This window comes from Nycticebus coucang, chromosome X (genome assembly GCF_027406575.1).
Source record: "Nycticebus coucang isolate mNycCou1 chromosome X, mNycCou1.pri, whole genome shotgun sequence".
Classification (NCBI taxonomy): domain Eukaryota; kingdom Metazoa; phylum Chordata; class Mammalia; order Primates; family Lorisidae; genus Nycticebus; species Nycticebus coucang.
This window is the reverse complement of record NC_069804.1, coordinates 186176708-186190272: the sequence shown is the minus strand read 5'-3', so window position 1 is coordinate 186190272 and position 13565 is coordinate 186176708. Positions and strand designations below refer to the sequence as shown.

The window sequence follows — 13565 nt, the reverse complement described above, 5'->3', positions numbered from 1 at the left end:
TTATGGTTTTCTTATGTCTGCCTGCTTGCAGAATTTTCTCCTTCATATTAACTTTAGTGAAGTTAATTATGATGTCTCTGGGGGTTATTTTATTCTGGTTGAGTCATGCTGGGGTTCTGAAACTGCTATCTGAATTTCAGAATCTCTTGGCATGTCTAGAAAATTCTCCTTCATAATCTCAGGAAGAAGGGCCTCTATGCTTTGCAAAGCAACTTTGTCACCTTCAGGAATTCCTATAAGGCGAATATAAGCTTTCTTCTAATTATCTCAGAGCTCTCTAAGAGAATGATTGGTTTTTGCTCTCCATTTCTCTTCCTCTTTGAGCACTTGGGAGCATTCAAAAGCTTTATCTTCAATGTCAGAAATCCTTTCTTCTGCTTGCTCCATTCTGTTACTGAGGGATTCTACTGTATTTCTCAGATCTTTCAGGGCTGCAAATTCTTATCTCAGTGTGTCAAAATCTTTTGTCATTTTGTCTTTGAATGCATTGAATTCTTGAGACAACTTTTGAATTGCCCCTTGAATTTCTAATTCCAACTTTACCTCCATTCTGTTAATCTTATTTGCAATCCAAACTCTGAATTCAATTTATGACATCTCAGCTATTTTTCTATGAATGGGAGGTTCAGTTGTGTCTGCCGTATTGTTCCTTGAGGGATTGATCTACTCTGGTTATTCATGTTACTGGAGTTTTTCTGCTGATTCCACCCCATGGTTATTTTACACCATTTGGCTAGATAAGTAGATAAGATGAAGTTGTGTTGGGGGTCTCCTGGAGTAGTGATTAACTAGCTCTTTGCCCAAGAGCTGGGACTGGTGTCTGTACCTTTTCCCCTTGAGCTTTGCAAATGACCCGTTCAGTGCTATGGCCTGAGACACTGGGGACTTACTTGGTGTGGTGGGGCTAAGTGGCTCTGTCTTATTTTCAGCTGGTCTCTGTCCTACCCTAGTAAATTAGTTACTCTGGGTTGAAGTCTCAGCTGTGGAAAAATACCAGCAATTAAGTCACCCCACCCCCCACGGGCAACAACTGGACAAGGAAAATCAAACCTTCCCACAATGACACACCCAGGGTACCACTTTGTATAGTCCTCGGGTGATTGGTCCAGTCCTAGAGATTCAAATCACTTGTCCTAGTCAGCACCCATTCTCAAGTGAGGGAGTTCAAAAGGTCTCCAGCAACTAAATATTAGGGGTCAGCCGGCAGCTTGAGTATGACTCATTCTAGTGTTCTGTGGAGTCAGAAGGACCCACCCAGAAAATGAATTAGTCTTGGAAGGTTGATGCCTCCTTCCCCACCTTGCACCTCTCTCACACCCAGTCACTGGTAACTCGGCAGGGCTATGACCCAGTTCACTCCAATGAGCAGATGCTTCAGGGGGTGAGCCGGCCTGAGTCACAGAGAGATTTTATGTCTCCTCGGCCAGGCCTTCACACTCTGCCACCATCTATCAGGGGAAGCTGAGGCCTGACAACCTCGGGTGGTTAATGGAAGCTGGGGAGGTTCACTTAGTTCTAGCCCTGCCCCTGATTGATGTTGCTGACACTTATATTTGCACAGAATTTGTGATTCTGTCCTGGCTATATTCCCCTGAAGACTAGGTGCTGTTTGAGTTCAAAGAAACTGTGACTCAGCCCTGGTCTGTGCCACTGCCCAGAGCTGGTGTTTCTCTCTCCTCTGAAGTCTATGTTGGGGTGGGTGTGGTTAGAACTCACACTTGGCTTAGAGTTCCAGCCTCTGCCCTCCTGCCTTTGTCTCAGCTATGATCCCCTGAGAGCTGGTTGTTTCTTAGGCTCACTAAAGCAGTCCTCTAGCTCAGCCCTGCCCTGGGAGTATGCCGTCTCTGCACACACATCTTCAATTCTCCATCCAGCCATGCTCCGCCCAGGCTGGTACCACCTCAGGCATACCCTTTGCTCATGGGGCCTGCATTACCATCCCAGATCTATTCTGCCAGTGTCTGCCACTGGAGAAGATGCCTGGCTTTCTCTGGTTGCCCAGAGAGACAGGAAGTGTCCTTCCAAAATATCCCCAGGGGTGTGAGCCCTATTGTTCCCTCTGCTGCCGCTGCTGCTCTGTGCCAGGGGGCACCGCCTCTCCCTTTCCCATATGGTTCCTTCAGTCCACCATTTTCTCCTTACCCCAGTGCTGCAGAATCAGCACAGACCTGCAACAGTCCACACCCTGTCGACACCTCTCATGAAAATGCCCAAGAATCTGGACTCCATGGGGGACAGGCTTCCAGACCTTGGGGTGAGAGTGGAAGGGAGTTCTGGGAGTTCAGAATTGCAGGTAGAGTATATATATAGTTTTATATAGTTTTATGCCTGGCAGGAGAGTGCCATGGCACCCTAGTAGGGGAAGGAGGTCTGGTTTTTAGAGGGTCTTTCCCATAGGATAAAATAGGAGGACATTTGAACTCTGTTCGCTTATTTGTAGAAAGTATACCATGAGCCATTCTCATGGGGGAGAGGACTCCCATCCACTTGGCGATGAATTTTGTACCTATTGTTTGTATCCTTGGGGTTGCAGCTCATCTCAGCAGGGTTGATGTGTGTTCTACAACCTTCTCTCTTGGCTCAGCTCCAAACCATCAGCTTGCTTGCTAAACTTCTGTCCTTTAAGTCTCCTTCTGGATGGCAGCCTCTGTGGAAACCTGGCTCCAGTCAGCCATCTTGCCTCTGCCCACAAAAAAATTCTTTTTTTGATGCATACTGAATGATGTTCAATGCCGCATGAACCTAAGACAAGTAGTTTGCTGCTCCTAAAATCTACCCTTTTCCCCATAAACAGGTTTACCTGATTGGAAGTATTTGATCTTCAAAGTAGCCCTATGGTAAAAAAAAAAAAAAAAAAAGAAAAGAAGAAAAGTAGCCCTATGGTGTAAATAGGTCAAGAAATATTAATATTCTTGACTAAGAATGTTAAATAGAGTTGCCACAGGGTTTACAACTATTCACAGGCAGATGTAATCTTAAAATACGTATCTTCTTTATTTTAAGTTGTATCTTTTGATATTTTCATAAACTTAGAATGTATCTTAAAATTTATATCTTCACTAAAAATTTTCCTGATAAACTGTTATTAAGTCAATTGTATGTATTATAATCCAATGGAGTAAAAATATAAATCATCAGGTGACTGTGGAATGGGAAGCTGATCTGGCTGAAAGTATGCAGTTCCTCAAGTCTCTTTGTTTATAATTTGGGTGTGGGTTAGTGATAGGCTCAAAGCTAGTTCCATAAGTGAAATATTTATATGTATTATATGAAAAAATAATAAGTTTTGAAAAGGAAGTAAAACATATACAGAGGAGAGTCAGGCAAAAGGGTAACAGTGAGTGCAAAGACCAGAGGAAGAAACTATCAAGCACCAAATAATCCATATAGGAATAAATATGTATAGGAGAGTTCCATTAAGGGATATTGGTGTGGAGAAGGGGGCTCTTATGAGAGAGTATTGAAGGGCTAATAAAAGAGAAAGTCATACAATTTAAGGCAGGAAAATCTTGTGGGAATCCTGACATTATTTGGTTCATCTGACTCCAGATGGCATGGAAGCTTATGTTAAAGTACATAGCTGCCCAGAAGAACCTCAACTACGGATGAAAAACAATGAAGAAGAGGAAGATTATGATAATGATTTTGATGATGCTGAAATGGATGTGCTCAGGTTTGATGATGACAACTCTCCTTCCTTTATACACATTCGCTCAGTTGCTAAGAAGCACCCTAAAACCTGGGTACATTACATTGCTGCACAAGAAGAGGACTGGGACTATGCTCCCTCAGTCCTCACCCCTGATGATAGGTAAGCTCCTTTTGACCTTCAGCATTATCTCTTCACCAAACTCAAAAGGTTCTTCCTAGTTATTCAAACAAAAAAAACCTTAAAGCATGTTTGGGGTTAGGCATGGAATCAAATGACAAGGATCTTAACATACTTGGAGAGTAACATGGCTAGGCATAAGAGAAGCTTGTATTTTTCTTACTCCTTGCATGGATTAAGTCATATCAGCTGTTTTAGAGTTGGAGTTGAGCCTATCTGGAATATTCCACCCCAACCTCTCATTTTTTTGTCTTTTATACAGAAGTTATAAAAGTCAATATTTGAAAAATGGCCCTCAGCGGATTGGTAGGAAGTATAAAAAAGTTCGATTTATAGCATACACAAATGAAACCTTTAAGACTCGTGAAGCCATTCAGTATGAATCAGGAATACTGGGACCTTTACTTTACGGAGAAGTTGGAGACACACTGTTGGTAAGTTGAGGAAAGAGTTAAGGTTAGATAAAAAGTCTAGAGGATTTTGAGTTTCTAAAAATACTTCATAATTTAGCCTTATTCAGCATAATTCCAAAGGGCATGATATTTTAAAAAATATAAATGTTACACAAATAAATGCTGATTATATATTCTTAAAATACAGGTATATAGAATAAAAATTTGATGTCACTAATTAAACTTGTCACTCCTTTGAAATACTTACTGCCTAGACTTTGATACGTATCCTTCTAAAACTTTTCCCACTAACACTATAGCATAGAAGTAGCAGACTATGGCTTATGATCCAAATTTGGCTTGTGACCTGGTTTTAGACAGTCTTTGAGTTTAGAAGGGATTTTACATTTTTAAAGGGTTGCAAAGAAAAGAAAAGGAGGAAGAAGGGGAAGGGACAGAGAGGAAGTGGGAAGAGTATATGTGAGTTTATTTCTTATACTATTCAGCCCTTTCCAAAAATGTTTGCTGAACCCTGATATATAATATTAAGAATGCTGAAGCTGAAGTAATAGAATATCTAATGAACAATAGTTTAAATAGTTTATTTTCTTTAAAAGAAATTTGGAGATAGTTGATTGCATCAATTTACCTACTAAAGAATGTCATTAAGGACACTTTTTTATATGTAGGATGTTGTTAGAAACTGCCAAACTCACTTTCAGCAATTATGAACAAATTTAAACCCCTCCACCAAAAGTATGTAACTCCCCTGACCCCCCACCATTGTCAACAATATATTTTATAAACCTTCAGAAAATTTTCCAATTTGATGAACAAAATATTTATGTTATCTTCATTTGCATTTCCCTGGTAGTAGTAAAACTGTATATTGTTTCATGTTTCTTAGCCTTTTATATGACTCCTTCTGTGAATTGCCTGCTTATAAATTTTGTCCACTTTTCTATTATGATGGTATTCTTTTGCTTACACATTTGTAAATAGCCTTTACACGTTGCTAACACGTTGTTATTTATCTTTCAAATAACTTTCTTCCTTTTCATTTGTACTTTAATTCCTGTATAATATCTTTTGATATCTGTATATGGACAAAATGCCTTATCTTTTTTAAAAAAATTCATATTCTTTTCTAATTTTTTTAGAGATGGAATCTTGCTGTGTTGCCCAGGCTGGTCACAAAATCCTGGCCTCAAGCTATACTCCTGCCCCAAATGTTGGGATTACAGAAATGAGCTACCATGCCTAAAATCTCTTATCTCTTGCCAGTCTTTTCATTTATCTGAGGTTTTTCTCACTTATGTTTTTTTGCCTAGGAATGTCTTTTCTACTTCCAAGGGGTTATAACAATAGTTTTCTATAGTTTTATTTTTATATTAAACATTTTAATTTATCTGGAAGTTACTTTTGGGTTTAAAGCATAATATCAAATAGAAACTTGCTCAAATGGCAGCCAATTGGCCCAAACAATGTTTCTTTGCTAATTTTAAAATGCCTTCTTTATCATATATGAAATTGATAAAATCTTGGATCTTCAATTCAGTTTAATTGATCTGATCTGTTATCACAACCACAATGTGTTAATGGCTATAATTTTTTTTTTTTTTATGGAGACAGAGTCTCACTATGTCTCCCTTTGTAGAGTACTGCAGTGTCACGGCTCACCGCAACCTCAAACTTTTGGGCTTAAGCGATTCTCTTGCCTCAGCCTCCCAAGTAGTTGGGACTACAGGTGCCCGCCACAACGCCTGGCTATTTTTCTGTTGCAGTTGTCATTGTTGCCTAGCTAGCCCAGGCCAGGTTCAAACCCGCCAGCCTCAGTGTATGTGGCTGGCACCGTAACCACTGTGTTACAGGTGCCAAGCCTAATGGCTATAATGTTTTGATAAGTCATCCCTCATTGCTTTTTCCCCAAATTTTAATGAGCTATTCTTATACTATTTTTCTTCATAGATTTTGTTTAGTTATTTTCTGTTTTTATAATTTTTAAAGAGTGTGAGATTTTGCTTTTTATTAATTTATTTTAAAGATTTATAATTGTAAAAATACGTACATATTTATGGGATACTTTTGTTTACCTATTTTTGAATTAGCCAGTAAAAATAATTCAAAATACAAAAAAGAATATACAATAAAAAGCAAATTTTCTTTCCTTCCAGAATCCTAATTCCATAATCTGGCAGGCAATCATTGCTATAGGTTTGTATGTCCCCCTCTAAAAAAAATGTATACATATTCATATAAAAATGTGTGTGTTTCAAAACAAAAATAGAAGCAATATGTAATTTGTTCCATACTTTAATTTTTAAAAATGTAACAACATCTCTTGGATACCATTTCATATCAACATATATAGATCTACCTTATTCTTTGATTTATATAAGTTATTTATATAAGTTATGCTTTGGACATCTTGGTAAATCTTGGTTAATACTCAAAATGGACCAAAGACAAAATGGACCAAACACATGAATTTAAGAGCAGAAACTGTAAAACTCTTAGAAGAAAATATAGGAATAAGTCCTTGTGACCTTGGGTAAGACAATGCTTTCTTAGATATGACATCAAGCAACAAAAGAAAAAAACAGATAATTGGGCTTCATCATAATTAAAAATGTCTGTGACTTAAAGAATACTAAGAAGAAAGTGAAAAGACAACCCATGGAATAGGAGAAAATGTTTACAAATCATATACTTGATAAGGATTTAGTATCCGAAATGTATTATATAAAGGACTCTTACAACTCAATAATAAAAAAGCAAATGACCCCACTGATAAATGAGCAAAAGATTTATATACACATTCTGCAAAAATGATATGCAAAATGGCCAATAAACACTTGAAACACTTTGTTACTGAACATCAGAGAAATGCACATCCAAACCATAGTGAGATACCACTTCACATCCACTAGAATGACTATAATAGTGGTTCTCAAGCTTCCTAATGCTGCAATGTATTTTCATTGTTACAGAGGGGTTGTGACCCATAGGTTGAGAACTGCTGGACTATAATGAAGAAGATTGAAGTATTGGTAAGGACATGGAGAAATTGTAACCCTTATAAATTTCTGGTGGGAAAGCAAAATAGTGATGCCACTTTCAAAAACTGGACATTTATCAATTGCTGAATGGATAAACAAAATGTAGCATATTCATATAATTTGAATACTATTCAGTAATCAAAACAAATGAACTACTCATACATGGTACAACATGGATAAAGTTCAAAAACATCAGGATAAGTTAAAGAAGTCAGGCAATACAGCCTTACATATTCCATGATTTTATACTTGAAATGCTGAATTACAGAACAGACAGCTTTTTAGTGATTGCCAGGGTATTGGGGTGGGAGCAGGAATTGACTGAAAACCAATATGAAGAATATTTTCGGAGGCTGGCCAGGCACAGTGGCTCACACCTGTAATCTTAGCATTCTGGGAGGCAGAGGCAGATGGATTGCCTAAGGTCAGGAATTTGAGACCAGCCTGAGCATTAGCAAGACCCCATCTCTACTTAAAAAAAAAAAAAAGAAAGAAAAAGAAAAGAATAATAAAAATGAATACAGCTACACATTAAAAAAATTATACATCACGATCTAATAGGCTTTATCCCAAGGATGCAAAGTTGGTTCAACATATGCAAATCCAAAAATGTAATTCACCTTATAAATAGGAGCAAAAACAAAGACCATGTTATCCTCTTAAATAGATGCACAAAAGCATTCAACAAAATTCAGCATCCTGTTCTAACAAGAACACTTAAGAATATAAGCATATGGCTCGGAGCCCATAGCTCAGTGGTTAGGGTGCCAGCCACATGCAGTGGGGCTGGTGGGTTTGATCCTGGCCCAGGCCTGCTAAACAACAATGACAACAACAACAAAATAGCCAGGCGTTGTGGCGGCACCTGTAGTCCCAAATACTTGGGAGGCTGAGGCAAGAGAATCACCCAAGCCCAAGAGTTTGAGGTTGCTGTGAGCTGTGACACGACAGTACTCTACCAAGGGTGAGACTCTCTCTCTCTCTCAAAAAAAGAATATAAGCATAGGTGGCACATTTTTTCAACAGATAGAGGCCATCTACGACAAACCCATGCTCAACATCATAATGGATGGAGTAAAACCGAAAGCATTTCCCCTTAGAACTGGGACCAGACAAGGATATACACTATTGCCACTATTGTTCAAGATAGTGCTGGAAGTCCTAGCCAATGCAATCAGGCAAGAAAAGGAGATTAAGGACATCAAAATGGAGGTGGAGAGGTCAAACTTTTACTCTTTGCTGATGATATGATCTCATACTTAGAAAATTCCAGGGCTCAACCACAAGACTTCTTGAAGTCATCAAGAAATACAGCAACATCTCAGGATATAAAATCAATGTCCACAAATAAGTAGCCTTCATATACGCCAACAACAGTGAAGCTGAGTATCAAATCAAAGACCCAATACCCTTCACAGTACCTTGAAAGAAAATGAAATAACTGGGAATATACCTAACAAAGGATATGAAGGATCTCTATTCAGAGAACCATGAAACCCTGAGAAAAGAAATAGCAGAAGATATGAAGAAATGGGAGAACATACCATGCTTGTGAGAGGGAAGAATCATATCATTAAAATGTCTATACTACCCAAAGTGATCTACAGATTTGAATACAATCTCCATTAAAATATGAACATCATACTTTGAAGAACTTGAAGAAATAGTTCTTCATTTCATATGAAATCAAAAATAAACCTCAACAGCCAATGCAAATCTAATAAAAACAATCTGGAGGCAGGCGGCACCTGTGGCTCAACAGAGTAAGGCATTGGCCCCATATGCTGGAGGTGGCGGGTTCAAACCCAGCCCTGGCCAAAAACTGCTAAAAAAAAAAAAAAAAAATCTGGAGGCATAATGTTACCAGACTTCAGATTATACTATAAGGCTATAGTGATCAAAACAGCATGATCAGGGGGAGGGATGGTGAGGCAAGATGGCCAACTGGAGCCAGTTTTCAACAGAAGCTCCCATCCAGAGGGAGAGATAATGGCCAGAATGAACCAAATAAAGCTGAAGGTCAGTAGCTGAGCTGAGAGAGAAGATCGTTAGATGCATATCTTCCCTGCTGAGGCAAGATGCAACTCCAAGGAAGGAAATTTCAGGTACAAAACCCATCCCAAAGAGGATGAGAGTCTGTCCCCTCCCCCAAGAGAGTGGATCACTGTGTGCTCTCTACAAGTGAGAAGTGAACAGAACACCTCTAGTTTCACCACACAGGAGAGAACCACTGAAGGCCAGGACTCCTTCTCTAGACAGATCCTATTGTGAGCTGGGGCTTTCTCTTGTCTGGCATAAAAGTTTAACAAATATTTTTCCTGCCTTTCTGAACTCCCAGTCCATCCTTCCCCCCTCTCCTGGATGTCTGGAAGCCTACCCCCTGCAGAGCCCAGAGTGTCTGGTGGTTGCTTGCTAGGGCTGAGCATTGCATGGGCCACAGTGCAGCTGTGCTGAAACTGTGACTCTGGTAGCAGTGGAGAGATGAAAGGGGAGAGGTACTGGCCCAGCGCTGCAAAAGTGTGCAGCACGGGGATCCCCGTGGTGGCACCTCTGACTGTGGCAGCACCTCTAACGGCAGCAGAACCCCCAACCGTAGTGGCACTTCTGTCAGTGGTGTCCGCAGCTGCACTTCTGATGCAGTGGTGCACTCCCGCCAGGGTCAAATTTAGGAGAGACACCTCCCCAATTCTGTGGACTGCCAGAGAGAGCCAGACCTCACCCTGCAGGGGTACCTAAAGGAGGAGTGTCGCTGGGGCAGAGGCGTGGTGTCTGAGGGAGAGAATCATGCACTGCAATGTCAACCCCTGGCTTGGAACAGACTCAGGTGGAACACGCCCCAATTTCCAAAGAGCACCAGAGGGAGTCAGGCTTTAGCTCCCCCTGCCTGCTGGTGGCAGAGTGTGGTGGCCTGGTCAAGGAGGCATTGATTCCCTTTGACATTTGTAGGCACAAATACCTGGTGCATTTGCTCATTGGAGTGAACTGGGCCACAGCACTGTGGGGTTACCGGTGAGTGGGCATGGCAAAGGTGCAAGGTGGGGAAGGAGGTGCCCACCCACCCCCGGACAAACTCTTTTGCTTGGCAGGCATTTATGACTCCACAGAGCACTGGAGAAAGTCGCCAGTAGACCCCTGCTGTCTGGTTGCTGGAGACCTTTTGTACTCTCCCACTTGAACAGCTATTGTGCTGCCTGGGACAATTGGTTTTGAACTCTTGACCTGAGCCAGCCACCCAGGGACCCTCCAAGGTTGAGCCCTGGTTGTGTTATAGTGTTAGGGACTTATTCTACTCTTCCAATTACTGCCCATGGGCAGTGGTGTGTCTTAGTTGCTTGTATCTCTCCCCAGGTGAGATTTCAGCCCAAAGCCACTGATTCACTAGGATTGGATAGAGGCTGGCTGAATACAAGACAGAGCCACCTAGCCCCATCACACCAACCAGGTCGCCAGAGTCTCAGGCTGAATGACAGAAAGGGACTTTTGTAAAGCTGTAGGGGAAAAGCCACAGTCCCCAGTTCAATCTCTTTGGTAAAGGGCTGGTTAACTACAATTCCAGGAGCCCTTAATCCAATTTTACCCTACCAGCTTCTCTAGCCAAACTATGAAAAACGATCATGGGGCAGAACCAGTGGAAAAACTCTGGCAACATGAATAATCAGTGTAGATCAACTCCCCCAAGGAATGACAAAGGAGACACATCAGAAGATGCTATTCACCCTATTCCTTTTATAGCAGTGCCAAAGAAGATGAAATATCTAGAAGTGTACCTAACAAAGGATGTGAAAGATCTCTATAAAGAGAACTGTGAAACTCTGAGAAAAGAAATAGCTGAAGATGTTAACAAATGGAAAAACATGCCATGCTCATGGCTGGGAAGAATCAATATTGTTAAAATGTCCATACAACCCAAAGCAATATATAGATTTAATTGAATCCCTATTAAAGCACCTCTGTCATACTTTAAAGATCTGGAAAAATTAGTACTTCATTTTATATGGAAACAGAAAAAAAATTGAGTGGACAAGACATTACTCAGAAATAAAAACAAATCAGGAAGAATCACACTACCTGACTTCAGACTATACTATAAATCTATAGTGATCAAAACAGCATGGTACTGGTACAAAAATAGAGAGGTAGATGTATGGAACAGAATAGAGAACCAAGAGATGAACCCAGGCATTTATCATCTTTTGATCTTTGATAAGCCTATCAAAAATATAAATTGGGGGGAAAATTCCCTATTTAACAAATGGTGCTGGATGAACTGGCTGGTGACTTGTAGAAGAATGAAACTGGACCCATACCTTTCACCTCTAACAAAAATTGACTCTTACTGAATAAAAGACTTAAATTTAAGACATGAGACTATAAAGATTCTTGGAGAGAGTACAGGGGAAACACTTGAAGAAATTGGCCTTGGAGAACACTTTATGAGAAGGACTCCCCTGGGCAATTAAAGTTATACCTTTATAATCCCAGAACATACAATACTGGGATATGATCAAACTAAAAAGCTCCTGCACTGCTAAGAACAAAGTAAGTAAAGCAAGTAGACAGCCCTCAGAATGGGAGAGCATATTTGCAGGTTATGTTTCTGACAAAGGTTTGATAACCAGAATCCACAGAAAACTCAAACTTATCAATAAGAAAAGAACAAGTGATCTCATTTCATTGTGGGCAAGCGACTTGAACAGAAGCTTCTCTGAAGAAGACAGGCACATGGTATACAGACACATGAAAAAAATGCTCATCATCTTTAATCATCAGAGAAAGGCAAATCAAAACCACTTTGAGATATCATCTAACTCCAGTAAGAGTAGCCCACATAACAAAATTCCAAAACTGCAGATGTTGGCATGGATGTGGAGAAAAGGGAACACTTTTGCACTGCTGGTGGGAATGCAAGCTAATACATTCCTTTTGGAATGAATTTTGGAGAACACTCAGGGATCTAAAAGTTGACCTGCCATTTGATCCCACAATTCCTCTGCTAAGTGTATATCCAAAAGACCAAAAATCACTTTGCAACAAAGATATTTGCACCAGATTGTTCATTGCAGCTCAATTCATAATTGCCAAGTCATAGAAGAAGCCCAAGTGCCCATCGACCCATGAATGGATTAAATTGTGGTTTATGTATAATATGGAATACTATGAAGCCTTAAAAAAGATGGAGACTTTACCTCTTTCATGTTTACATGGATAGAGCTGGAAAATATTCTTCTTAGTAAAGTATCTCAAGAATGGAAGAAAAAGTATACAATGTACTCAATACTTTTATGAAACCAATTTATAGTTACACTTTCTTATGAAAGATAGATCAAAACTATAGCCCAGGATGAAGGAGAGAAGTAGAGGGGGATGGGAGGGGAGGGGTGTGGTTTGATAGAGGGAGGGTAAATTGTGAGACCACACCTATGGAGTATATTGTAAGGGTACAAGTCAAATCTACCAAGTATAGAACATAAATGTCTTAACACAATAATTAAGTAAATTAGATGAAAGCTATATTAATTAGTTTGATGTAACCATTCCAAATTGTATAAAAATATCAACACATTGTACCCCACAAATGCATAAATGTATTCATGATCTATGTGTATATGACTTAATAAAAGGAAAAAAAAAAGAAGATGCCATTCATAAACAAATGGCTGAAGCATCAGAAGTAGCGTTGAGAATATAGATGGCAAATAATATTAATAGAATGGAAGTAAAGTTGGGATTAGAGATTCAAGGAGTAATTCAAAAGTTGTCTCAAAAAATCAATGCATTCAAAGACAAAATCTCCGAGGATTTAGACACGAGAAAAGAAATTGCAGAACTCAAAGAATTGATAAATACAGTACAATCCCTCAGAAATAGAATGGAGCAGGCAGAAGAAAGGATCTCTGAAATTGAAGACAAAGCTTTTGAATGTCCCAAATGTTCAAAGAGGCAGAGAAGTGGAGAGCAAAAATGGATCACTCCCTGAAAGACTTGTGGAACATTCCAAAAGAGCAAACATTCACCTTATATGAATACCTGAAGGAGAAGAGGATGGTCCTAAAGGCACTGATACTCCACTCCAAGATATAATGGAGGATAATTTCCCAAGCATGGCAAGAGATACAGAAATTCAGATATCAAACAGTTTCGGAACCCCAGCAAGACTCAATCCAAATAAAGCATCTCCTAGACATATTGTAATTAACTTTGCCAATGTTAATATGATGGAGAAAATTCTGTAATCAGCCAGACGTAAGAAAATCATAGTGTACAGGGGGAAAAATATTAGAATGA

The 13565-nt window shown here is 39.6% G+C and overlaps 1 protein-coding gene across 3 annotated transcripts in view; it reads left to right on the top strand.

Annotated features, from left to right (window-relative positions):
* Positions 1-13565, top strand: part of F8 (coagulation factor VIII) — a 292803-nt gene that overhangs the window by 111455 nt on the left and 167783 nt on the right. For all 3 annotated transcript variants that reach the window (XM_053579849.1, XM_053579850.1, XM_053579851.1), the window contains 2 exons: positions 3550-3811; positions 4092-4263. In XM_053579849.1, the coding sequence (XP_053435824.1) occupies positions 3550-3811; positions 4092-4263 (434 nt within the window). The remainder of the gene's footprint in view (positions 1-3549; positions 3812-4091; positions 4264-13565) is intronic.